Here is a 26,954-nt window from a genome sequence, read left to right as displayed (position 1 = left end):
GCGTATTATCTTCATGAAGATCTAGAATCTTCCGGAGAACTTGCTGCAGCTTCTATGTCGGCCCTTGCCGCTTCGCCCTGCACATTTGTGTTACAGAGACGGCTTCTTTCCTTAACCCTCGTGAACCAACCTCTGCTGACTTCAGACTTTTCTCCCGCAGCTTCCTCACCTCTCAGCCGTCACAGAATTGAAGAGCATCGGGGCCTTGCTCTGGGTGAGGCTTTGGCTCAAGGGAATGTTGGGGCTGGTTTGACCTTCTGTCCAGGCCGCTAACCCTTTCTCCACGTCAGAGCCTGCTTTGTTACCATTCGTGTGTTCACTGGAGTGGCACTTCTCATGTCCTTCAAGAACTTTCGCTTTGCGTTCACAACTTGTCTCACTCTTTGGTGCAAAAGGCCTAACCCTCAGCCTGGCTCAGCTTCTGAGATGCTCAGTTATTTATAGCTCTTGATTTAAAATGAGAGACATGCGACTCTTCCTTTCATTTGACCACGTAGGGGCCGTGATAGGAGTATTAGTTGGCCTGATTTCAATATTATTATGTCTCAGGGAAGAGGGAGGCCCAAGGAGAGAGAGAAATGGAAAACCATATGGGCCAGATCTCCTTTAAAGGGGATTCTCTGGTAACTCTTTTTCTTCTTTTCTTGATCAGTATTCATATATTTAAATTTCTTCCATTTTCTTGATTTGATTTCAGTATGGAGGACAGTACCAAGAACACAGCGTTAATAAATATCTTGAATGGGGCGCCTGGCTTAGCTCGGTCAGCAGGGCATGTGACTTTTGATCTTGGGGTCGAGAGTTCAAGCCCCACGTTGGGTGTGGAGCCTGCTTTAAAGAAATAAATAAAAATATCTTGAATAAGTGAATGCATGGATGACAAAAGTTTGGAGATCTATATTTTCCTAGAAGAAACTTAATGGAATTATGTTTTTAAAGCATAACTGACAGCATTCTGTTACGAGTTCATATTTCTTTTCTAATTCCTAATCTCATGGATTTATTTCCTCTCTTTAAGAGATTTTTTTCCCCCGTAGACTCCTTTCTCCTCCTTTTCTTGAGCTGAAAGTTGCATTCATTTTCATATTTTAAATAATCAAAACACTTCTGAAAGTGGAACTGTTTTTGGTTGCTTCTCTGGCGTCAAAAATCTTCGACGTCCGGGGCCTGAGTTTGAATTCTGGCTCTTCCGTTTCGTCACAGTGTGACTGCAGACAAGTCACGTAACTCCTCTCTTCTGGGTTTCCTCATCCATGAAACGGGATAAGAGTAGAACTGTTGTCTACCTTGTAGAGTTGTCAGGGGAGGTAAGCGCTCCAGGACGGTGGCTGGCGCTCATTAAGGACTCTGGAAGAGTTTGCTGAATGGGATGCCTTCGTGAAGTTATTAAATGTCTTGGCTTTTTACATGTTTACCACTCTCGATGTATGTAGGACCTTCCTGACTGTTCGGTTTCTCTCCCCTGATTGGTTTGGGGTTGTTTTGCTCTGTTTCTAGTTTCTCAGGTGGAAGATCGGGTTGTTGGTTTCAATCTTTCTTTTCGGATATGTGCATTTGCAACTATAAATTTCCCTCCACTGCTTTAGCTGCGTCCTATAAATTTTGGTCTGTTGCGTTTTCAGTCTCATTTATCTCAAAGTATTTTCTAATTTTTCTTGTGATTTCTTCTTTGATCTTTGGGATATTTTGCAGTGTTGATTAATTTTCACATATTTATGAATTACCAATATTTCCTTCTGTTGTTGATTTTTAAGTTCATCCCATTATGATTAGAAAACATGCTTTTTAAAAAAATGATTTCAGTCCTTTTATTTTTTTATTATTTTAAAGATTTTTTAATTTATTTGAAAGAGAGAGCATGAGTGGGGGAGAGGGAGAAGCAGGCTCCCAGCTGATCAGGGAGCCCAGTGTGGATCCCAGGGTCCCAGGATCGTGACCTGAGCCAAAGGCAGACGCCCAACCAACCGAGCCACCCAGGTGCCCTGATTTCAGTCCTTTAAAATTTACTGGGACTTGTTTTATGGTATAGTATGCGGTTTGTCCCAGAGACTGTTCCACGTACATTTGAGAAAAATGTGTATTTCTTTGTTGTTGGTAGAATGTTCTATATATGTTGGATAGATGTAGTTGGTTTCAAGTATTGTTCAAGTCCTATATCCTTGCTGATTTTGTCTAATTCTAGACAAGATAATTTGGCTTTGTGATTTTCTTTTCTCTTCATACACGTTTTTATGCTGTTTAAACGTCCTAGATAGGTATCTTCATTGTGAGTTATCCCTTCGTTAGAAAAATGATTTTAAGTCATTTTATTTTCAGTGTGTCTTTTGTAGAAGTCTATGTTTGGATTTTTTTAAAACCTAATCTGAATATTGTTGTCTTGTTAAAAAAAGCCTATTTAAAATTAGTATTGAGAGGGATATTTATCTAATATTTTGCATTGAAAAAAATGCTTTCCAAGGCACCTGGATGTCTCAGACGGTTAAGCATCTGCCTTCAGCTCAGGTCATGATCTCAGGGTCCTGTTATCGAGCCCCACGTTGGGCTCCCTGCTCTGCAGGGAGTCTGCTTCTCCCTCTCCCTCTGCTCCTCCCCACTGCTCATGCTCTCTCTTGTACTCTCTATCAAGTAAGTAAATAAAATCTTTTTTTAAAATGCTTTCCATTTTTGTTACTTTTTTTGTTCTCAGTTCCCTCTTTTTTTTTTTTTTAAGATTTTATTTATTTATTAGAGAGAGAGCACAAGCAGGGGGAGCAGCAGAGGCAGAGGAAGAAGCAGACTCCCCACTGAGCAAGGAGCCCAACACAGGGCTTGATCCCAGGACCCGAGATCATGACCCAAGCCAGAGGCAGACGCTTAATCCATTGAGCCACCCAGGCACCCCTCTCCGTTTCCTCTGATAGGGACTTTTTCCTCGCTAAAACTTCCACTTACAATTTGGAGGGAAGGCATACATAGGGTTTTCCGTTGCTTCTGTGAGATGAGGTGAGTACGATGAAGCATTCTTTTGCCTTTCCCTACTTGTTTTTTGTCTACAGTCTGGAATTTTAGACTTACTGGGATTTATTGCAGAGAATTTTGCAGCCAACTTACTTGCCTTCTTTTGGAGGTCACCTGTTTTCTCGTGCTGGGTTGCTTTGTAGGAGTTGGGGGTTTTGTCAGCATGAGGTTTAGGGGGCTTAGTCTCTTTTCTAAGATGCAGTTCTCGTGAGCTTCCGAATACATCTTTGTGAACTACGTGTGTGCTTTCGTTCAGGCAGGTCTGCTACTGGAACATCCGCTTCTCCTCTGTCCTTTGTATGTGTCCCCCGCTCAGTCTCCTTGTCTGTATTTTGGGAATTTCTCCAGTGTGTCATCCCTATTACTGTCTGACCATTCAGAAAAGTTAGTTCTGTGCCTTTCTTCTGGATTTTTTTTTTTTTTTTTTTTAAGATTTCAAGCAAAAATGAAGTGGAGTGACTTTAACAGATTCCTGTGGACCTTCCCCGCAGCTTTGTCAAGCCGGAGTATTTACCGTCTGTGCTTCGGAGTTCTTTTTTCTGGGTTTAAACCCTGTGTACTCCCACTTGGTGTAAATACTATTCTGAATTTGGTGTTTTTTGGTTTGTTTTTTTAATTTGTTTTTGATCTTTGTCATTCTTAGTCCTGTTTATTACACTTGTATATATCAGTAAACAATATACAACAGGACTAGTATGTTTTTAAACTTTAAAAAAAAAAGTTTTATTTATTTATTTGAGAGAGAGAGCACGCACGAGTGTGGCAGTGGGCAGAGGGAGAGGGAGACGGAGAGGCAGACTCCCCGCTGAGCAGGGAGCCCAATGTGGGGCTCGATCCCAGGACCCTGAGATCATGACCCGAGCCGAAGGCAGACGCTTCACCGAGTGACCAGGTGCCCCAGTGTGTGTTTAAACTTTATGTGTTACACACTTGTTTCTGCAGTTTCTCACGCAACATTATTTTGTTGAGATTTATCCATGCTGATACCTGAAGCATCAGTTTTCCGGTCACAAAGGCCGGTTTCCTTGCCGAACCAAATGTCTGCTGGGTTGCATTGTCTAGAAGAGGTGATTCCCTCTAATTGGTCCACTGTGGTAGGGGGTGAGGGTAAAGAGTGACACAGGCTCGTGGTGGCCCTGATGGCTCCATTCCCCGCAGCTGTGGTCTAGGATCCCCCTGAATGAAGGCACTACAGGTCTCCTGTAGATGGACGTGAAGGTTCTTCCTGTTTTACTATGGAAAATAAGAGCTCCTTGAACGCTCTCGGACCGGTGTCTCTGTGCAGACACGTGAGCTACTCCCCAGGGAATGTCCCTGTGTGCGGAAGTGCCGCCGTGCGTACACTAGGTATTCCCAAGTTGCGTATCGGTGTGGTTTTACCGGTTAACATTTTCACTAGCAGTGTGTTTGTGTTGTTGCTCTGTACCTTCGTTGTTGTTGGACTTTGTTTTTTGATGATCTGGTGGGTGTGAGATGGAATCTCATGGGGTTTCAGTGTTTTTTCTGATGCTAGTGAGATACAGACCATCTTCTCGTACACGTACTGACCATGTGGATTTCCTGCTCTGAAAATGGTCTCTTTATATCCTTTGCTTATTTTCTTTTGAAGGGTTGTCTTTTTCTTAATGATTTATAAGAGTTCTTTATGTATTTGAACAAAATGTAAAAATTTATATTTTGTAGGTTACGTATCTTTTTGTGTCCCTGTCTTTTCACTTGGGGGCATTTCACATGCAGAGATTAAAAATTGAATGTAGTCGAATCTTTTGATATTTACCTTTATAGTCCGTGCCTTTTGTGTCTTGTTGAAAAAAATACTTCTTTGTTCTAAGGTCAGAAAGATAGTGTTTTCTAAATATTAGGCTTTTTTACATTTAGTCTTTACCTAGAATTTTTAATGTGAATTGAAGTCATGAGAGAATTTTTCCTCCTTCATCGACAGGGTTATAGCTCAGGACTATTTTATTAATCATCCTTTTCTTACAGATCTGTGATGACATCTGTTGTTGAGTTTTCATAGAATCGTGGAGCACCAGTGTTGTTGAATTCTGTAATTAAAATTAATTTTTGGTTTAATTATTTCTTTTCCATCTTTAGTTCTGTACCTTTATGTTTTTAATTTTCTTATTTGTTCATCCACTCAACCAGTCCTCCAAGAAATATTTTTTAAATGCTTGTCACGTGCCATGCATGTTACTAGGCATGGAGAGACAGCTGTAAATAAAGGGAATTTGCTGCCTCCTGGAGCTCAGTTTCTAGTGGAGGAAAAACACACACACGCTCTCCAGCAAACGATAGTATCCAAGGATGATTAAGTGCTTCGGAGACATGTATGTGAGGGAACGTGTGTACGGGGCACGTGTAGGGGCTGTACGTCGTTGTATAGGAGGGGTCAGGGAAGGCCTCGTTGGTAAGAAACCTGAGGAATGGGAGGGGATAAGCCAAGCGGCAGTCTCTAAAGAAAATTCTAGGCAAAGGAGGAACCCGTGCAAGGCTCTCAGATGGATCATACTGGCCGTGTAAGTGATTATTCAGAACCTGCTTCGTTTATAGTCTTGGATTAGTCGATTATCTAAACGTCTTTTGAGGGCGAGGCTCCTTTTTTATTGTCTGCTGGTTCTCATTTATTGTGAATTTACATGCTTACCACGTTTGGACGATAAATTGATCTAAAAGCCCAGCAGAGTCTTACCTGGAAGATGAGACTCTGGAGTGGTTTTGTTTACTCCAGGCACTCAGGTCCAAGCCGCAGTGGATGCCGAATGTAGACGTCAAGCTCCACGCGGCTCAGGCCCGTGACAGAGATTTCCGTGGTTGTCCTTTTCCCCCTAGATCCCGGGCTAGCCCGTGCAAGTTCCTCGGGGTCCCCGGTGGGGACAGGGTCTGGGGAGGGGTGCGCGATGCCTATGACGGGCATCTGGTTTTATGCAAGGGGCTTCAGATCGGATTCTCTGGTTGGCAGAAGGTGAAGAACTCGGTTCTGGAGTACAGAGCCGCTCAGGCCACCCCCACAAGACCAACGCAAACTGGGCTCTCGTGGCAGGTCCCACGCTTTCTGCTCTGGGTTTCTTACTCCTGTTGTTTGGCCCTTGGGATTTCCTTCTCTCGGGAGCTCAGCTGTGCGTGTAAAAGGACAGAATTGATCTCACTTTCGAAGCAGAAGGGTTTTCAGATGATCGGTCATCATTAGTGGAACCAAAGCCTTGTTCAGAACCAGTATCTTATCACATTCCTTTTTAGTCTGCGTCCATGTAACTCTGTGTTTGATAAATTGATACATTAAATACACTGACCCGTTCTCATGTTCCTGGAACAAATGCTGCGTGGTCCTTTCCTTAGTGCATTTGACCAATGCCATTTGCTAATATTTTGAGTAAAAATTTCTGTGCTGAGTCTTGTTTGTTTCATGGGCAGATTTGAGGTGGCTTCTCTTTTTCTCCGGTTAGAAATCATTGTGAAAAAGAATTACTTATCTAAGTTCGAAGAAATAAATACGACCTCCCTCTCGGATTCAAATGATCCTTTGAGGGAGGCTCTGTCTGAACCATCCCAGTGTATTTCTCAGCTGTTACTGGCTATCTGATTTGTTCGTGTCTAATTTCTAGCAGTTTTTATAGTAATATTTCAAGAAACTATTTTAAATGTTACTGCTTAGAAAAGGAACTCTTTCGGTACTTCGTTAAAGCTGTGACATTTTCTCTTAATTTGGCGGTCTGCTAAAGGTGTTGTTTCAGAGCCATTTTGTTTCTCCCTTAGTCTTGTTTTTAGAGAAGTAGATTCTCCAAAAATTATTTTCATTTTTCGTATTACAGAGTGTGATATGAATTTGAAATGCATTTTTCTTCACAATGAAAAAATATTACAGCTAAAATCTTACCTCAGTAATCATTTCTAAAACTCTTTATCTTTTTTTCCATTCTGGTTAATTTCCGTTGTTGATAACAGTAGTGATGATTTTTCCACTGGAATTACCTGTCATTTTATTGTACTTCCTAATTGAAAAATATAAAAAGGACTTTTTAAAAATCTAGCAATATTTAAAGAGAATTAATAGAAATCCCAGGAATAGGAGTTGGCAGTTATTTCTGAAGCATAGAATTTTTAGAATTGGAATAATTATACATTGTTTTATGGTATTTTGGGGTTATGACGAACAGGTTTTGTCTTTAAATATTCTCAAAGAACGTGTGTTTTAGTTCAGAGTCTTCTGTAACAAATTACTTATCTTCTTGGACTTTTGTTTGTACTTGAGGACACAGAGATTTGTCTCATTCTTCTCATTTTCAACTGCCTTTTTTCGTTAGATTATCTCACAGTACTGTTCACAGCCCCTCAATTATATAAGCTTTTGCTCATAGATATTTGGTTTCAGCGTTTCTTCCTGGTAGAGAAATACGGGATCTTTACCTGTGGTAGGTAGCCGGGGCCGTCTTCTGTTGGCTTTTCTGTATTTATCCGGACACCCGAATATACCCTAGATATTGACGCAAATAACTTTTATTTATGGTTTTTGAAAGTGTGTTTGTAAGGCGATCTATTTAAAACTATCCCTAGTTTGATTTTACGAAGAGGAATATATACTTTTTGTATATGATTAGGTCAAAGCAAGTAACTTCAGATTTCTGCTTTGCGCTGTCTCTTAACTTTCACCCTCTGATCACATGTCAGCAGCTGTCTTCGTCCACCCCGAGTTCACGGGCCTGTTTAGCCTCTCTCTTCAGTAATTGCTCATCCTGCTGTTTGGTGCCGTGGTCGTCTTTAAGTCTCCGGAACCTGTGAGGCAGGGAAGGAGCGGTGTTCCACGGGAGTTCGCTGCTCGTAAGCCCGACCGCACGTCATCGGTGCGTGTGCCCTCGCTCGCTTAGTAGCTTCTCGGAGGGGAACCTTTCGGTGGCGTTTGCCCGCACTCTAGCTAGGTCGTCCCCGTGTCCGCGGCCCTCGGGTCATCGCTCCCGGGGCTTGTGCGCCTCGTGGCCGGTGTCTGCGCTCGGGGTCTGCGTGTTCTGTTCCTGTGGCGCCAGGTGTTTGAAGTTCGTTCCTCTCCCGACGTCGTGTCGTCAGGACTGTCACTGGTTCCGGAGCTGCCGTATCACTGCAGCCTTCCTTCTTCGAGACACGGGTGGACTGTTCTTTCAGTCGCTTTGTGACTTTCTGGCTCAGGATTCTGAGTGTGCTCTGGCTCCTTGCCGCGCATGCCCTTTTTGCACCTGAAAACTTTGATTTGCCCTATACTTTCTTTGTTGTTAACTCATTCTTGGAATTTACCTTTACCTGTTTCTACTAACTACAGTTTCGACCTAAGAAATAGTGCTCCGTCCCTTGACGCGCAGGCTCTTACTTAAAGTGTGGGGGAAGCGGGGCGCCCGGCGGGCTCAGTTGGGAGAGCGGGCCGCTCTTGGTCCGGCCCTGGGATTCCAAGCCCCACGGTGGGTGTAGACGTTACTTTAAAAAAATAAAATCTTTAAAAGAAAAATGTGAGGAAAACTTTGTCATTTAATTGGATATTGCAATATTGTGATTTTAAGATATGGCCCTTCAGATGACCACATCTCTTTCTGATGTGTGCTCGGGCTTTGTCCCCAGTTCCTGGCTCAGAGCTCCCTAAGCCCGCGGACTTTCTAGTGTTCAGAGTGATTAGGGTGTCCTTTGGTATGTTCATGAGGAGACTTCGGGCCCTGTAATCAGAGGGTAGGTGAGCATTCAGTCCCACCCCTGACCTTGGGAGGGGGGCGTAGGTTTAACCAGTCGCACCTGCGTAGTGGAGCCTCCATAAAAACCCAGACAGACAGAGCTCAGAGACTCTGGGTTGGCGAATACGTGGTGGTGCTGGGACAGCTGGTGCTCTTGGAGAGGGCATAGAAGCTTCGCGCCCCTTCCGTGTACCTCGCGCTATGTGTCTCTTCCATCTGGCTGTTCCTGAGTTCTATCCTCTTATGATGAACAGTAACCTAGGAAGTGACATGTTCTGAGTTCTGTGAGTTCATCTGGCAAATTAACGTAACCGAAGGAGGGAGGTCCAGGAAGCTCAGACTTAAGCCACCTGGTCAGCGGCACAGGTCATAACCCGGACTTGCTGTTGGCACCTCCGTCGGAGGGGGTCGGCCTGGAAACACAGTCGCCAGCTGCCGTGGGAAGCGCGGGGCTCGTGACTGGTGTCTGATGGAGGAAGGGGGCGCGGTCCAGGAGGACTGAACCCTCAGCCTGTGGCATCCGATGCTATCTGGGTAGACAGTGTCACGATCGAGGGCGTTCTCACACAGCCTGCTGGTGTCCAGAACGGCTCGTCGGTGCGGGGACACCCCCTCCCCCCACCGCACACACTGCCAGGGGCCCGGGAACAGCTCGGACGTGAGGGCGCCTGCATCGGCGCCTTCGTGTAACAAAGCGGAAGGTCAGGTACTTCCCGAAGACAGGACACGCCCGGGGGTCCCGCACTGTGAACGCGTTTGTGGGCCTTGCTAACAAGCGGGCGGCTGAAGCAGCTTGGCCGCTTCTCTGCCTCACTCTCTCTCGGGCTTCTGTTACACGCCAGCACTGCTCTGTTTCCTTCTTAGTGGAAGAGAAAGCCAGCACCCACCTCCTCCTCGGCATGTGCTTAGACACCTATGCTCGCTACCTTCTGTTCTCCAAGCAGCCGTCACAGGCCCAGAGGATGTACGAGAAAGCTCTGCAGATTTCCGAAGAAATGCTAGGAGAGAGACACCCCCAGGTAAGGGAGGAGAGCAGAGAGAGGAGCTGGGAAACAAAGCGTTCAGAATTCCCGGCTGTGAGGTGCCACACTCACTGGGGACGGATCTCAGCGGACGGTCCCGGCTGTTTCCCGTCCGCACGCCCACCCCCGGCGGCTTGCTTCAGACAGGATCTGAGGGGCGCCTGCGGGCTCGGTAGAGCGTGCGACTCTTGATCTTGAGGTCGAGAGTTTGAGTCTCACGTTGGGCACAGAGATGACTTTCAAAAAAAAAATTTTTTTAAGAAAGGATTTGAGACCCCGCATCAATTACGGGGTCTGTCCAGAGCGCCCTGCATGCGTATTGGCTTACACAGAACAGCCTTTCCAAACAGTAGGTCTAACCAGGCCCCCTGGGTGCTTCCAGGCCCTCAGGGTACACGCCCAGTGTTTTGGAATCCTGAGCCTCAGTAAGAATCTTAGGAGGAACAGGTTAACCCGTGAAGGTTCTTGGCTCCCTCCCCCACAGGTAAACTGCCACGGGAAGCAGGGGGAGGGGGAAGAAGGAAGGGGGGGACTGCATTGAAAAGTCAGAACCACTGACATGGAATTTAGCCACAGCGTGCAGAACTCTCTGTTCGAACAGCGAACACGCTGACCTGAAATCTGTGTGTTTCTCCTTTATCGGATTAAGTTCTTAGAGGTGAGAACTGGATCGCTTGTCTGTGATGCTTGGTACCCCCAGCATAGGACACAGATTTTAACCGGACTGAACATGTCCCAAGGCTGGGGTCGATGGGCAAGGTATTGGGCTGTGAATGACCCTCGGGAAAGGGATTTAGGTGACAGAGTCCCCTTCACGGGATATCATGGAGGAAGACGACGACAAATCTGGAATTCAAATCACAAGTCCTAGAACTGAGGCTTAAAGTGTGGCTTCAGGGGATGAGGTGGGTCTGCTGCTCTTAGTCTCACCATTTTAAAATGTTGATTTTGGGAGTTTTAACATTCAAGACCCGTAAAGGGAATCTTCCTAAAATCAATAATCCGTGTATTTCTTCTTCTTGAGGAGTCTCGGAGTCCCGCGTAGGAATATTAGGAGAAGGCGCTGGAGGCTGGCTTCTCTGGATTGCTGAGCCTTAAATGCATTGCTACAGCTGCTGCTTGCGGGTGGGTGGGTGTGTGTGTGTTTCTAACTTGATCATTAGATTAATAAGTAATATCCTGTTCCCAGGTTTCTAGATTTGTATTATTTTCCTGAGTCACACAGATGCTGTCTACGGTACAGTGTGAATGATAAACGTCCGTGGCTTGTTACAGGCTGATGCCCTCCGCCTTCTGTGGAAAGCTAGGAACCAGGAAATCCTACGCATATATTCGGTTGACCAAACTCCAGATGGTTCGACCTGTATAGCTGTTTTGTTTGTTTTTTAATGGCCCCGCTTTCTCTTGCGTATAGACCATCGTGCTGATGAGTGACCTGGCCACCACCCTGGACGCTCAGGGCCGCTTCGACGAGGCGTGCGTGTACGTGCAGAGGGCGTCCGACCTGGCGCGGCAGATCGAGCACCCCGAGCTGCACATGCTGCTCAGTAACCTCGCCGCCATCCTCATGCACAGAGGTAGGGCGCCCCGGAAGGGCACCGCCGGGCTCGGGGGGGGGGGGGGGGGGGCCTGGAGGTCGGCACCTGTGAGGCGGTTCTAGGGAGGGCACGGAGGAGGCTGGCGGAAGGGCCCGGAGAGGACGCGCGTGTGGCTGCAGTGTCGCTGTGCTCGGCTGCCAGGACTCCGTAGTGCCGCGCCAGCCCCGCGGGCCGCAGGAAGCTCGAGCCCCGGCTGCGGGGGCGCCCCCGAGTCCCGCTGTGTCGGCGCTGGCCGGGCCGGGGGAGCGGGAGGGGAGGAGGCCGCGGCCGCCGCGCTTCGGGAGCCCAGGGCGTGAGCCGCGTGCGCGCCCCGGTGCTGGCCCGGCGGAGTCTGGCAGAATCACTCGGAAAACCCACATTGCTCTTTATTCTCCCTTCTCTCCGGGCTATTTTAGAGCGATATGCACAAGCAAAAGAGATCTACCAGGAAGCGCTGAAGCAAGCAGAGCTGAAAAGAGATGAGGTTTCTATACAGCACATCAGGGAAGAGCTGGCTGAGCTGTCAAGGAAAAGCAGACCTTTAACTTAATTTTATGAAGCGCTAAATGCCTTTTTGTTGTAGGGAATTTTCAGCAACAGCGATTATTCCGGTCTCAGTGACACCCAAATCAATGGCTTAGATCCTTTCTCCTTGATATTCAAGTTTTGTCAACGTAGCTGTGGTGAAGGACAAGTTGTATACACTGCCACTTTGTGTTTGTAAAGGACACACAGCTTTCACCCCTGGCTGGTTGTGACTCTTAAGGACAGAGGTCAGGTGCTCTCAGTCGTGACCTGTGGTGAGGTGCCGTCCGTGCCGGTCTCAGTGTAACTGTGGGTGGAAATGGGCCAGGTCTCCCTCGGGTGGGTGTGTGCTGAGTCAGCCAGGCATCTCTCGCCTCAGATTCTCATCCATTGATCCTCTACCCTCTCTTTCACTTCATCGGTATTGGGCAGATCAGAGTACCTGTCTCACGGCAAAGGGGGATTATGGTGAGTTATTTTTCTTCTCTCTTTCATGAAGCCCAGTGTGGGATGTGATGCGTAGTGGAGCAAAAGTATTGTCTTGGTTTGCACCAGCGTCCAGCATGAAGTCTTAAAGTAGGAATTAGGCCCTTGAAAATATACCATTTAATTATAAGTAAAAGTGAACTGTATGTTTTTATATGGTTACATACGACTGTGAAAAAGGAGAAAAGGGAATGAATGCTAGGAACTCTTGTCGATGCTGTTGGAGCACTCCACTTCCCCTGCAGCCGCGGTCCCTGCACCTGCCCAGGCTGCACCCCCCGAACCCTCGGTCTCAGGGTAGGGCCTTGCAAGTGTAATGTGTCGAGTCTCCCCAGGAAGGACCACTGGTCTGGGTCCTAGTCCTGGCTTTTTGTGTTTGGGTCTCGGTGTCCTCATCTGTAAGATAGGGGACCGATGAGGTTCTCTTTGTGGGAGAACGTACTTGGTCAGAGGACCGTAAATGAATCGACTACTGTGTTGGAAGAGCCTTATCACGCTGCCTCAGAGTGCGTACAGTACAGACGAGCTAGGCAGATGGGCGTCTGGACCTCCGAAGTCGTGCAGAGCCGTCTGCCTAGGAGAAAGGCAGTTTTTGTAGGTGCCATGAAGGAACACTATTGTTGGTAAGCCTTTGGGGGTGGGGGTGTGAGTGGGAATGATAAACAGATATTTTTGTTTCCTGTGTACATACTGGAAGAATCCTTTCATAATAAACTAGAGCCTCTACAACCACACTGTATGTATTCCGGAATCTTTGAATTTCTCCTAAGAAATAACTTACTGGAGTCAAGAAGAAAACAAAATATTAGAAACCTTGAGGTCCAAGTCCTCAGGGATTAGACTAAAACTAGAATTTTATATTTTGCAGATATAAAGTATATCTTCCTGCTTTCTAAGCTCATCTCTTACCACCCAGCTAGCTCCTTCACAGGTCTAATGAGAAATAGAATATAACTCAGATTTTCAGTGCAACCCAGACTTAATTTATTGGTTGGTTGGTTTCTGAAAAGTTATTCTTGTCAACCATTCAACTACTCCCCGTCTGCACTGAGAATGTTTTTACCTTTCCACAGTTGCAGGGGTTACTGAAAGTTAGGTTTGTCACTCCAGGTTTTATTTAAGAATTTTTGATCCTGCACAATGATTCAGCTCATGGTCCCGTCCCGGTGCTGGAAAAACTGCAGGTGTTCTCAGAAAGACCGTCTCTTCCTGTGGGTATTTCCAAGAAAGTTCATTTGCACAGCTGTAAAACAATGGAGTGAAGCAGGAGGACCAACCCCTTGGCCGACTGGTCTGAACTCAAAAGTGAGTTGTTAAAAATAGCATAGTTGAAATGTTTGAGCTATGTCACCAGAGTTTTCAGGGCATAAATATTTAAAAAATGAACCAGCATACCAAAATTAAAGCATTATGAAACTTCCCATCACGAACATGCACTGGAAACCTGGCCGTCAGCATAGCGCTCCGAACAGTACCGGGAAGACCTTCGTCTAGTTGTGGGGCGCTGAACTCGCACGCATGAGGCGGCAGCTTCGGGACCCTGGAATCTCAGCCTGCAGCGGGCCACACCTGGGTTTACAGCCGACGTCCGCCAGTCCTCGGTCCCTCTCGGTGCCATTTCGGTCCCACCACAGTGGACGGCCACCCTCCCAGGTGCTTTGCTCCGTAGGTAAGCCACGTGTGAGTTCTGTCCTTTCCATGCTCTGCACTAAGAAAGGGTCCTGCCTTCTCTCCTCCCCACACCGTGGCAGGTGCAGTGGTGACGCGCCCGCAGCGTGAGGAGGAGGGCGGGAGGGGTCCCCCAGCAGAGCTGCGAAAGTAGAAAGTTAGGCTCTCGGCCAACATGTTCACAAAAACCATTCTGATTTGGAGAAGCTCAGGACCTTCAGGGTCCTAGAAAAATATCACCGTCATCTCTTTTGGGTCTGTTGACACTATAAATTACTAACGGTATCTCAAATAGTAACTTCTGTAGCACATTTACTGTTTTTCATTCACGGGAACAGTCGGCATGTACGTATGCTAGAGCAGGACCCACCTGCAACGTAGAAGGTGTCGGGTCACTACCCCTGCTCCAAAGTTTATCTTGAGGACCTGAAGTGTCCGGGAGTGAAGGCCTGAACTTCAGACAAACATGGACTCGTGCCTTGGTCGCTCACGTAACTGTGGGCAAGGCCCTGAGCCCGACCGAGCCCTTATTACCACAACAGGGATCAGCCCCAGCGCTAAGGGCCACGCGGGGGTCTCCGGCGCGCCTGTGAAACGCGCGTTACGAAGGAGGCACCCGGTCAGTGGTTATCGTGCCTGCCTTCTCGAGAGGCTGCAGTACTTTTGTTAAAAACTTTAGATCTACTTAGTTCATAAAGTGCTAACTGAATCACTCGGAGAGCCCTCTCTCGCCTTCCCAACTTCAGTGGCACCTTCCCAGACAGCCCCAGCCTCCTGCGGCAGGAGCGTGCTGCAGCGGCCCGCTCAAGCTGTCCGGGAGAAGACTCACACTTCGACAGTTGTTAAGGACGAAACGGACATTCTAGTACCATAATTAGTTTAAAATTCACTCTTTTAAAGTATTTGCTCCTTGAGAGTCAGTGAAATGAAAAGATTCAACAATAAACCCTTGCCCACTAGGAGTCAAAGGAAGCACTGGCATGTGGCGAAGGGGAAGGAACCAAACCGCACGCTCGCCATGAGGCCTCGGGATACAGCACACAGCAAAGCTAGCAGACGAACATTCGTTACCTTCTAACTCAGCCAATACCGAGCAACCTACAGACAAGATACTAGTTTTTCCTTAGAAACCTGAAACATCAAGAGCCTCAAATCACGCATGATCTATGTGGCTATGGACAGGGTAGTCAAATTTATTTCAAAACAAAAGCTCTGTTGGGCTGCATCAGATGCAGAAGGAAAGGAATACTTAGGGGCATGGCTAAGTCACCAGTGTGCATAACAGTGAGGAATGCCTCAAATAAGCCTTTTTTTTTTTTTAACTTTAAAAACTGAACTATAACATACCCATGCAGTAATATTTTTTCAGTGCTACTAATTGAAAAGCAATTGAAGCCTGCACTGGAAATTTACAGTATGGCAGAATTCTGTTTCTCTTACCTTTGACCCTAATAACGTAATGTACAGGTGTTATGATAGGGTCTGTGTTAAAAATCTAAACATTTCCACAAGATCTGAAACATCCTCGGAAATCTGAATTTAGAGGAAACAGAAGTGGATAAAAGTACAATGCCCGTGACAGCCAACATTATGTAACTGGGCTGTATGAGGTCGTTTAGAAGGCGAGGATTAAAAAGATAGGTGCGGAGTCTGTTGTTTTTAAAATTACCCCCGAAGTTGATGCGCTGATTTGAACGTAAGTACACCAGATACTACAGCAAGGGGCAACACTGCAAAAAAGGTCCTCTATTTACAGAAGAGTGATTTAAAGACATGATGGTTTTCTTTACAAACAGATGTAAGAACAGGAATTGTCCACTTTTTAAAAGCTCCACATCTCAACCCTCCACTATTAGGATCCACCGAGCTGCCTGCGTCGAAGGCAGCCCCCGCCCCTCCCCCCGTGCGACTGGCCACATGAATTTCCGTCATTTCTTCATCGCCCGTGGTCCAGGCTCTCCCGAAGTCTCTGGGCACAGTCGCAGGAGGACAGGTGTGCGACCCGCCGCGACAAGCAAGGCCGGCCCGGCGGGCGCGTCAGTCGTCGCTGTCGGACAGCGTCTCGTACTGCGCGGAGAGCAGCGGCGCCGGCTCCCGCTCCCACAGGCGGCTCTGCGCGTGCGCCGCCGCGGGGTTCACGGAGGAGGGCGCGCAGGCCAGCGGCGTCGGCGGCGTGCTGCTGAGCATCCGCATCGTCAGCGGGTTGTACGGGAACTGGGTCGAGCCTGACAAAAGGAGAAGCGCGTTCACTGCCCCAGCACCTCCCGGACGGGGCAGGACACGATGACGCTACCGAGACGGCCCTGGGGCACCAGGAGCCAACCGGAAGGACGCGGGAGGGCCGAGGTTTCGTGACACAGCGTGGCCGATGGGGAGGCACCCACCCGGGAGCCTCGAGGAGGGACGCGTGACCCCAGTACGAGCACGGGCTTAGCGGGGCTGAGCCCGGACGCGAAAGCGCGGGGCTGGGCTGCGAGTGAGGTCTAGAACGGGTGCTTCTATGGAGAAGCCCAAGTACAACCACCGCACTTTAAGCTCTAAGAGTCTACGCCGAGAACGTCTGGACTCTTAGAGTTAAAGGCAGGAGTACAGGCTCAGAGGACGAAGGTCCGGGGGGCTGCAGGACATGCGCCATCAGATGTAACAGGTCCAAGCTCCGGAAGAGGGGTATATGAACCTCCCAAGACCACTGCTACCTTCTGCCACTACCTAGATGGTTCCACTGTCCCTGGAAAGCCTTTTACAGCTTAAGAAACCCTAAAAATGGAAAATGTACCATTTTACCAAGTCGTTAGTTTCATGAATTAATTCCTTCTCTAAAAGTGATGGGAGAACAATCATTGGTTTAGGTGAGAGGTTTTCAAACTAGTACACACGTTACATGTGATGTGAGAATTTCATAAAGCAGAGGCCTTCAGTTATGCTGATATAATATCCATATGAGATTTATATACTAATAAATTAAGGGGAAGAGCACAGTTATTTTCCACTGACGTGTGTATTTAACTTCTTTAAAAAAATGGCTTGTAATTCTGTGAAACCCTTAAATCTACACCGAATATCCCAGTTTTATTTAAACAAAAACAAGTCAAGTCTGTTCCCTCTCAGGACTACCATTATTGTGGTTGTTAGGCTTGGAAAAAAAAGCTTACAAGTAAGCACAAAATGGAAACCATTAATAAGTATCCTAAACAATATTCTAGGATGTTTATGAAAAACAATATTCTTTCAACAGTTTGTATAAACAGCCTGCAAGAGAGAGGATGGCTTTGTACACTATTCCCCTTCTTCCTTTGATTTCTTAGTATTTCCCTAAGAACCTTCTCTAACACTCCACAGAAGAGGCTCTAGGCAACCGTGGGAGTCAGGTGCAGTTCAGAGGGACTGAAATCAGACTTTCTGCCCCGCAAGTAGCAGGTGCCGCTGCCAGCGTGGCACGGACGTGAGGGGTGTGGGGAGTCTCCCCAGCTCTTCCTTCGTTCCTGGTAATCAGACCTTGCGTTCTTTCAATTTTTAAGATTCTACGCATTCAGTTTCTATTCTGGAAAGTGGAACCTACTGATACAGTATTGAGATTACCAAAGTTGCTGATTTTACAAGAAGTACTGACCAAGAAATCACTTGAAGACTCCTTTTCTAGCAGTAAGTTCCTCACCTGTTGAAGAGGGCCTGTCTTCCCAGGCCCACCCTGGTGTCTGCCTGTGGTAATCCCCTTCTGAATGTACAGAGGAGACGGAAGAGGGCCTCTCAGTTCCTAAGTAGCCTTGCCCCGGGATAGGAGATTTAGATTTCCTGCTGTTTGACTTGCTGATCAGCTTTGGTTTGCAAACTCCTCCTAAAAGTGAAATAAATTAACTATTGACACAGAGTAATTATGTTCTCAACTTAAAAACCTACCAAAATGCTGATGATTATATAATGCTAAGAGAAAGAAGAAGAATGATAGATAGCATGAAGAATCCGGATCCTACTACTCCATAAAGTTAAAAAATTAATACTTAAAAGCCAGAATTTACTTGTAGCAACTAAAGCAAAACGGGTATGTCCTCGTGCCATAAACTTAAAAACATGTCACCAAGGAAACACAATTTCTGGAACGCCATTTCTTTCCTGGTCCTGGAGCACAGAAACGGCTAAGGAAATTAAAGCAGGTCGACAAAAATCTTAAATCCTCACTACCTCATTGCCCACCAACTTAGAAGCACAGGAGTTCATACAACACCCACGGAAATCTTATGTCAAAAGAAAAAAAAAATGTAGAACAGAAGCCCCTTCGTAGCACTGTTGGACCCTAGCAGTAGCTTGGCCAGTCTTGGTGGCCCTTTCTGTTCCAGGCTCTGTTTCTAGAAGTTCACAGGAGTGGGATGGCCCCTCTAGAACAACACATTAAAAAGATCTCCGAAGAGATCAGAGCCAAGGTGAGCAGCAGTTTCCTCAGCCCCCGCAGAACAACTTCACCCCAAATCCTGCAGCGTACAGGAAAGGTGGGCAGACAGCCTTCCACAAAACCCTGAACGACCTGCAGGGACAAGTGCAAGTCCCCGATGGTAAGGAAGCGAATATTTTAGGATGAGGGGAAAGGTGCTTCGTGTACGGAAGAGAAACTTCAAACTCTATGAAGCCAGTTTACAAAAGGAGCTCAAAGTACAGACAGTAACCGAAAAGGATGAGGTGAAAAGCTTAGGACACAAAATACAGCAAGTATCAGAACAGACACAACAAGAAGGGTCATAGTACAAAGGGAAAATGAGATACGGGAAAAGCAACAGAAAGAGATCAAGGGGACTGAAAATCATTAGAAGGTACCAGGTAGAGAGGACGAAGACCAGCCAGCAAAAATGTAACTGTGTTTTTGAAATGGAAAACCCCAACAAAGAAAATAGAACATTTCCATGAGCGTAGAAATCAACCTGCAGACGCAGACGGCCTCTCTATGACCAGGAAAATCGGACACAGAATGAACAGTAACACATCAGTTAACTTATCGAAATTGAGGAAAAGAGGATTCTTTGGGCAGATAAACCGTCACCTGCTAAAAAGGAGGGCGTCTAATCTTATTTCTTACAACTGATGCCAGGAAAGAAAGGTAATCGTGTCTTGGGGATGTTCTGAGAAAAGTGCCATGCTGTCGTTTCAAATATAAAGGCAGCAAGAAGACATTTTTGAGTCTGAGTGCAGCACCCTCTGCGAGGGGAAGGGGTGTGAACGCCATACCGAATGCCGCAGCGGGAGGACCACACAACCACAACCGACAGCATTCCAACCTTCAAGTACACGCACTCCAGTCAGGACGCATCAGGAGCTAAGAGCAGAAGGGGGAAGACCACGCTCCTCTTTCAGAGCGGGGAGTGAATCCGTACTGTCCTGACATTAACAGATGTAGGTTGGAAACAAAACAAACCAGCCACCTCTCATCTCTTTGCTCTTCTCCTTACCCTTAGTGAGATCTTTTGCTTGACGATAATAGGAAAAAAAAACCCTAAATTAAACTGGAAATACTTCGGACCTGCAGGTAAATTTTTAAGCACAAGAGATACTAGTTCCTGAAGCTTCCAGTCCCGGTTTTCTGTGTGCTTGCTTCTACCAGGATGTGTGAATGAGCTCATTGTAACGTCTTATCTGTCCTTTTATGTGACTGTAGACACTTCCAGAATGAGCTTCTCAGAAAAGAACACCAGCTTTCTGGATGATGTGATCTGAAGGGTTTTTGTTTTTCCTTACTCTTCATTCTATGGCTTAAAATTCTTTTCTGCTGAGCCTATCACTTTTTTTTTTTTTAACTCAAAAGCAGACGATGAAACTGCACCTGTGTTACAGTTAAAACGTGTCGGCCCAGGTAAGGGTTAGACACAGACAGAGATAACACCCGACCCTGAATGGCGACGTTCTGCGTGAAGACTTCCGTCCTTTGAAAGTTTCTGTTCATGTTACTAAAATGTCTGAACAGGGTTTAAAAAAAAAAGCTTTCTGTATGTAAAGCCCTGAGCAGAGAGTCTGAGAGCACATAAAATGAAGTCTCTTGGTGAAGCATTACAACTTGGAAAGAAAGTGGCTTTTCTTGGGAAAGGCAGCAGCAGAGCACGAAAGTGAAAACTGTACCTGAATGAGGCGATGGGTCCCCTTCCTCTCTCCGTGCCTCACCGCCGGTCACGACGGAGGTGTTGGCCCCGCCGGGCACCACCCCCACGGGCTGGGCCATGACGACTCCGTGCTCCTCCGCCTTGTCATCAAAGCTTCCCATGAGCGCCTTCCTGATAATGTCTTCCAGACCGAGGTTACTGGCAGGGTCGGCGAAAGAATGACCTCTAGAGCTAACTGAGCCTGGAAGAGACGAGCACAGAGTTTCTGCTTAGTTCTGAAAGGCAGCTGAGAACCAGAAGAACAGTCTGTGCAGAGGCTGTCGGCCACTGCCTGCTGCAGCTGAGGGCCCACGCGCACGCCACCTCCAGCCACCGAGAGGGACTCGAGTGCTGCGTCAGTCACGCACTTTTATCAAAGTCACTCCACAGCTTTCTTCTATTTCAGCTCCCTAGTTTCTATGCTGGTCTTTAATGGTTTTGATCAACTCTTTGTTCATTTCTCTCTCCAGCAAGTATGTACTGAATCTCAACTCCCTTTTTACTGCTACTGACTATCTCCTCCCTGACTCGATGACACGAATTTATTCATCTGTGCGTCCTGGAGCGTCCCCTGGGGTGCAGTCGGTACCCTACGTGTCTGCTGGCGTCACTGCCACCGGACGCCGATTGCCGAGTGGCGGACACGCTGTGTGGAGAGGCTCACCTGAGGTAGTGACCGCCGGCAGGTTGAAGATCTCCGTTCCCGGCTGCGCGGCGGCTGTATTTAAACAAACATCCACGTTAATTGACGCGTGACAATCATATACGCAGGAAGAGAGAAAGTCTCAAAACCCTCCAATAAAATTCACCTTTTTCATTTTCCATGATCTCAATCTTATTTTTCACCAGTTAAGTGAAAATAAAGTGAAAGAAATAATTTTTTAAAAAACTCGGGCAATAGAAAACTGGATGAGGTCAGGAGATGAGAACAGGAGCGATACACCCAGAGGCGGGAAAGACGCCGCGCTGCTGGAGAAGCATGAGGAGGAGAGGAGGCCAGTTTGCTGGAGAAGAGACCTGGACCTAAGGTGACCCCGGCCAATGCCAGCAGGTGTGAGGCGGCCTGACCTCTGACCCCACGGGGAAGAGCATGAAAATGACCGGAGGTTTCCCGGCTGTGGGTCACTGTGGACTACTCTCACGGTCCCGGGAAGAGACAAAGATTCCCGCCAAGCCTGCGATCTGTCACTGGCACAGTCTGACGACAGGCAGCACAGCGTGGGAACGGGAGGAATCTGGGAACACAAACGGTGTTTTCATCCCAACCTCCGACTTGATGCTGAGAACTGGGAAGAGAGAGAAGACTGCCGGGAGGAGGTGGGCGGCAAAACAGTCCCAGGGCAGGATGTGGCGTTTGGGATGCGTCTGCAGCAGGATGGACCCTTCCCTGGAGATGAGACTGGGCTCTGGAGACGGGCCTAGGAACTAACTTTCTTGATCAGGGAAGCTGTAAACTGGCAACAGGAGGAGGAGGAGAGAAATCCCCAGGAAGAGCTTACACAATAAGGACCGTCTCCCTACTTACGGGTCCGGTGACATTTACAGTAAAGAAACCGAACCTGAACAAATACCAAGTGACGGATACAGCCTCGCAGTCCTCATAGAAGTTTGTGGAATAGGACTCATTCATTCGTTTGACAAATATTTACCGAACAATTATCTGGTTGAATCATCATAAAATCACCTTCTTACTGATCGAGATGGCCAGATAAAGACAACTTCACATTTTTCAACCCATGAGAATTCGAAGATCCTGTGCTTAAAATGAACGCCCTTCCTTGACCTCTGGAGCTCACAGTTCAGTGTGGCTCTTCCTGAGGCCAACAGAACAGAATCCCCTGGGTGCCTCAGTAACCGTGCCGACCACAGTCCTGGGGCCTGCACTCCAGGGACTGTGATAGATACCAAGTTTAAAGAGATGGGCAAGCTTGGGAGAGATCACGATCACTGTTCAGAAACGAGACACAAGGAAGAGCAGCGTGTGCGAGCTGTCTGGGAGCCAGACTCGACAGGAAGAGGGACGGGGGACGATGCCGGAGAGTGACAGTGGAGCCACAGTGGCGGTAAGCGTGGCAGGGGAGGAGGGGCTAGAGACTTCTCTGTGTGGACAGGTAGAATGTTAATTCAGGGTTAGACGTTTCAGAAGCAAGATATTCCGAGAAGACATGAGGTCTGCAGAGGTAAGTAAGTAAAACTTAGTAGAAAAAGCTGAAGTCCAGATACGAGTTCGGAGTTCTCGGCACACAGTCTGAACTCCCAGAGTGGATGACAGGACTCAAGGATTTATCGCATGAGCAGAACACTAGGAAAACCAGCATCCAAGGGCCAGGCAAAGCAAGACCGAGCTGCTAAGGAGACATAACACAAGACCAGAGAAGTAGAGGAAAAACACGAGAGAACATAGTATCTGAAAGGCAAGAGAAGAGAATATTTCTGGAAGAGGAGAATGGTTCATGGGAGGTCAAATAAAGTAAGTTTTAAAGCATTACGGTTTTTGAAGAATAAAGTCACCGATGTCCTCGGTGGGCACGCTGAATTGACAGACTTGAAACAAAGTGGTCTTGGTTGCTGATGGCTTGGATTTCTCAGTTCTATTTCCCGAGGACGACTGAACGTGTCCCGGGGACCCATCGGCCCACTGGATTCTTAATACAATTCCTTAACTGTCCCTTTCCACAATCGAAAACAGTTCTGGCAATCTAAACAATCCTCCAGCAATTTCGTTAGTACTTGCCTTAAGCCGTTCATAAATTTTATCTTGGGTTAAAGTTAGGTACTTGTTTCCTTACACGTTTTCAGAGTCGAGACCATCTGTCATCCTGCAAGCACCCAGCACAGGACCCTGCTCAGTAACTAACTGAATGGGCGAACGAGAGAGCCACTGCCTGAGGACAACGGAAGACAGAAGACAAAACCAGAAAGTAGGCTGCCTCCAGTCACGTGGCATTTTCCTGTCAAGAATTTTTTCCCCATTAACGTGGCAAGACCAAGACCAGAGAGGATGAATGCAAACCACACGAAGGGGACAGAGTTCTGCACCGGCTGCCGTCCGTGCTCGGGCAGACCCCCCTCCGGTTCTGAGAGAGTCAGAGGACGAGCGCGCCAGACTTTTGTTGGTGACATCTGAGGCACCGTAAATAACAGATGAAACCAGTGACAAGATGGAAAAATGTCACAATAATTTTTTTAAAAAAGAAAGGATATCTGTACGCCTGATAGCAATTCTGGCCAATAATTCGAAAAGGTTTCTCTTTCAGATGATTTGTTGCCACTTCGAAAGACAAAGGTCACAAACAGTAACTGACACTGGGCTCGTCCTTTTTTCTCTCTGACGTTCGACCTTTATTGATCACAAAGGGTCAGATCCAGACGCGCACCCCCCTGGCAGTCCGGAGTTCAGAGCCCCCAGCTTCTCGTGACGGGGTCAGGAGACCAGCAGTCGCAGGTCACAGAAACAAGCAGAGTGGGGATGGCCCACACCCAACAACTCTCGCCGCGTCCCCAGATACGCTTGACGAAAGAGGCAGAAGTGGGACAGAGCGATCGTGGGAGTGAGCGCCAGCAACGGAGCGCGAGGAGGCGCCCAGGGAACGCACAGCGTCGCCCCCGAGGGAACGTGCGGATGCCACAGAGCTCTCGCCCACCGCGTGTCTCCCAACGACGCGGGGGCGACGCTGTGAACAGAGAGCTGCTGGAGGAGCGTGGGCCAGCGTCTCACTAGTGAGGCAGGCTGCACGTTCCTAGACGTCTCGCTCTCCTCATCTGCGCTCTGGAGACAATTCCGCTGCAGCGCGTAGGGCTGTCTGTGAGGCTGGAATGAGTTTATCGGGCTTACAAGTGCCTAGAGTTGTCCCTCTCTCTGACTCTACAGCCGTTTGCTACCAAAATGACTGTCGTTCTGCTTTTACGTGGTGGATGGATCACGTTTGCAGACGGATGCTGAGTGACTGAACCGAGATCCAGAAAGACTGTGCTAGGGCAGGAAAAGTCACTGCACAGCACAAGCACGGACTGCCGTGGCCTGTACTTGGAGCCAGTAACTACAGAGGTACAGCGAGGGAAAGGTCTGGGTCAAGAGCAGCACATTAGGAGAGGCCTTGATATTTCTACTGGTGTTAAGTGCACTAGAACCTAACTGTACTGCTTGCCAAAAACCCTTACTATTAAGTGACACGTTTGGGGGCGATCATCCCACATTGCTCACAGCCTGCGGACAGGTGGAGCTAAAGAAGGTGGTTTTCTGTGGAGAGCATCTGACATGGCAACCAGCGTGGGATGAACAGCGGATGAAACGGGATGTTTCCAGAGATAAGACTTGAAGGACATGACTTGTCTTCAAATGGCGGAGGAGAGGTCACGGAGAGAAGGCCCAAAGCGTAAAACTAAGACCAGTGCGTGAAAAAAATGCAAGGAGCTGATCCAGCCCCACAGAAGAGAAGTTTCCCAGGCCCCACACTTGTTCAGAGAGAACACAGGCAGCTTCAGAAAGCAGCAAGTTCTTGCTCGCTAGCAGGCAATCTTCACTCACGGGCAAACGTCTGAGAAGAGGCTTTAAGCTCAAATGCGGTTGGACAGATGCCTATAAGAGCCTGCGAACTCAAGGACCGCGTGAGAAGCAACACCGGAGAGATCATTATTAATGCAGGTTTTATTTTGGGATTCATGAAAGAAATCCCACTTACCCATATCAGAGTCACCTCCACCAGAGGAGTTCAACTTACGAAAAATCTCCTGCTTCTTTGATTTAACCATGGGTGACGTGTTTTCAAGCTTGGTGAAGAATGAAGGCAAGTAGCTTATACTCCCTGGCGAGCGGGAATCATTCCTGTGGGGACACAGTTGTGTCTGTTAGTAGCTCTGTTTCGTCATGTGCCCCTAACCCTGGGGACTTCCGTGGACTATGTGGGAGAACTACCGCTTCCCCACCTCGTGTGTGTGGTGACAACCGGACGTCAGATTTCCGGACACAAACTAATACATTAGCGCTCTCACAAAATCAGGACAGGAATGGGGATGATCCAGGACAGAGATTCTTAACGAAGACCCAATAAGCAGCAAATGATGTTAATGGGAAAACGCAGAAACAGCTCACCCCGCCATCTGCCTAAGAGCGCAGACACGGTATGTTTACAGCTGCCCCGCAGACCGGGGACGACTCCACTAGCAGAACGCCTCTGAAGCACAACACATTAGAACTAGTGGCACTATTTGCCTGTGAAACAGCAAGAGCTCATTCGTAAGCAATTCAACCGTGCGGACTTCAAGAGAAAAGAGCTACCACGTAGAAATAGAACTGCCTCCACTACATCATTTCAGGCCTCCCACCCCATGAGCTGAGCTTCATGTAAAACATTTCACGATCCATTCGCAGCTTCCTATGCTAACCCATCTTAAACAAGTTTCCTTACCGGCTCAAGACCACCAGGGGTCTAGCTAGAGCCGGAGACGGTAGCAAAGAACACGTGGAAGGCTAATCTGGTCATGTGGATTCACTGAAACCTAAGAATCCCTTCTGCATGTCAAGAGAGACAAATACGCAACAGAAAAATAAGATGTGGCCCTGTCCTCAAAAAACTCCCAAACTTAAGGGAAAACATGTAAACATATCATTAGATGTAACATCATCCCCCTTTCCAAAAATGGATTTTCTTCATTTCCTTGAGAGGTACCAACATCTATTTGCCTCCCCGTGAGCACGGACAACATGTAAGTATCCCAGAGCACACTGTAAGGAGCGCAGCAACGGCAGTGAGACCTCGCTGTAAAGCTGGACCCTCCCTCTCTATCTGACCGCGGCAAATCCGGTCTTCCCCTCTCAGAGCATCACAGGTGCCATACACCCCGCAAACCGCATTCACAGGGACTGAAAGGCGTTCCAGGGACAGCAAGCAGCTGGTCGTGGACAAAGAAGGGTCAGGGCGGAGTGGCAGAAACGAGGTGTGGCAAGAACCTGCTCACAGAGAGACTCAAATGCCAACCCAGTGACTTGGCGCTTGAGTCTGTGAGTTTGGACAAGGGCTCTAGGGGAAGTGGACCAGGTCGAGGCCGAACTGAAGGCGGCTAATCCACATGGGAATAAAAATCTAGTAAGAATTCACGGGGGTCGTGTTAGGGTTAGAAACAGGTAAGGAAAAAATATGTGAAGCAGTTACTTCCCTTCCACGTACAGTCCACAAGGCTCGGTACATGCCTCGCACTAAAACAGTGCTTGGATCAAAGGGTGACCACACAGACAAAAACGTTTTTTTAAAAAAATCAGATCTAGGGGCGCCTGGGTGGCTCAGGTCATGATCCCGGCGTCCTGGGATCGAGCTCCACATCGGGCTCCCTGCTCAGCGGGGAGTCTGCTTCTCCCTCTCACGCTCCCCTTGCTTGTGTTCCCTCTCACTGTCTCTGTCATATAAATAAATAAAATCTTTAAAAAAAAAAAAAACCCCACCATCTAGAAGGCTTAATTTCAAGAAAAACAATGAACACTTTTTAACCTATTTAAGTATCACTTTTTCATTAAAATGTGCTAGCATTAGATCACCAGGGAAACAGACTGCAGGATCCTTCAAGACTCCTATCCTGACACACAAGCAGAAGGGAGAAGAGGCACTGACCTAAGGAAAACCGAAAGCACATCACACACACACACACACACACGCGCACACACGTGGGAGCTGCCAGCCAGGAAGACAGCCGGCCCCTCACCTCTGTTCCGCGGGCTCTGCTCCTCTCTGAGACAGTAGCAGCATGCTGTCCTGTTTCTCATGCACAACTGGAACCTGGGGCGGAGAGATGGGCTCGTAGGACTCAGAAGGGACGTGACTCCTCTCCGGGGATTTTCCAGGCCTGACATTGTAACACAGAAAGTATTAGACTGTA

General features: G+C 47.7%; 2 protein-coding genes across 21 annotated transcripts in view; one reads left to right on the top strand and one right to left on the bottom strand.

The window, feature by feature from the left end:
• Positions 1 to 13,031, top strand: part of TTC19 (tetratricopeptide repeat domain 19) — a 29,067-nt gene extending 16,036 nt beyond the window's left edge. Inside the window, exons 8-10 of the mRNA XM_045778308.2 lie at positions 9,552 to 9,706; positions 11,124 to 11,286; positions 11,703 to 13,031. Of these exons, the coding sequence (XP_045634264.2) occupies positions 9,552 to 9,706; positions 11,124 to 11,286; positions 11,703 to 11,836 (452 nt within the window). The 3' untranslated portion in view covers positions 11,837 to 13,031. The remainder of the gene's footprint in view (positions 1 to 9,551; positions 9,707 to 11,123; positions 11,287 to 11,702) is intronic.
• Positions 13,032 to 15,128: 2,097 nt separating this feature from the next.
• The window catches only part of NCOR1 (nuclear receptor corepressor 1), a 148,335-nt gene continuing 136,509 nt past the window's right edge, over positions 15,129 to 26,954 (bottom strand). For 18 of the 20 annotated variants that reach the window (XM_045778291.2, XM_045778290.2, XM_045778305.2 and 15 more), the window contains 6 exons: positions 26,781 to 26,921; positions 24,767 to 24,909; positions 20,749 to 20,802; positions 20,065 to 20,286; positions 17,621 to 17,800; positions 15,129 to 16,190 (listed from right to left, as the gene is read on the bottom strand). In XM_045778291.2, coding sequence (XP_045634247.2) covers positions 16,003 to 16,190; positions 17,621 to 17,800; positions 20,065 to 20,286; positions 20,749 to 20,802; positions 24,767 to 24,909; positions 26,781 to 26,921 — 928 coding nt within the window. In that variant the 3' untranslated portion in view covers positions 15,129 to 16,002. The remainder of the gene's footprint in view (positions 16,191 to 17,620; positions 17,801 to 20,064; positions 20,287 to 20,748; positions 20,803 to 24,766; positions 24,910 to 26,780; positions 26,922 to 26,954) is intronic. The other 2 variants (XM_045778298.2, XM_045778304.2) reach the window with 2 other exon arrangements.

Source organism: Ursus americanus, chromosome 14 (genome assembly GCF_024610735.1).
Source record: "Ursus americanus isolate L20-20 chromosome 14, mUrsAme1.1.p, whole genome shotgun sequence".
Lineage (NCBI taxonomy): Eukaryota > Metazoa > Chordata > Mammalia > Carnivora > Ursidae > Ursus > Ursus americanus.
Note: the sequence above shows the minus strand (reverse complement) of the source record. Positions and strands in the feature narration are given on the sequence as shown.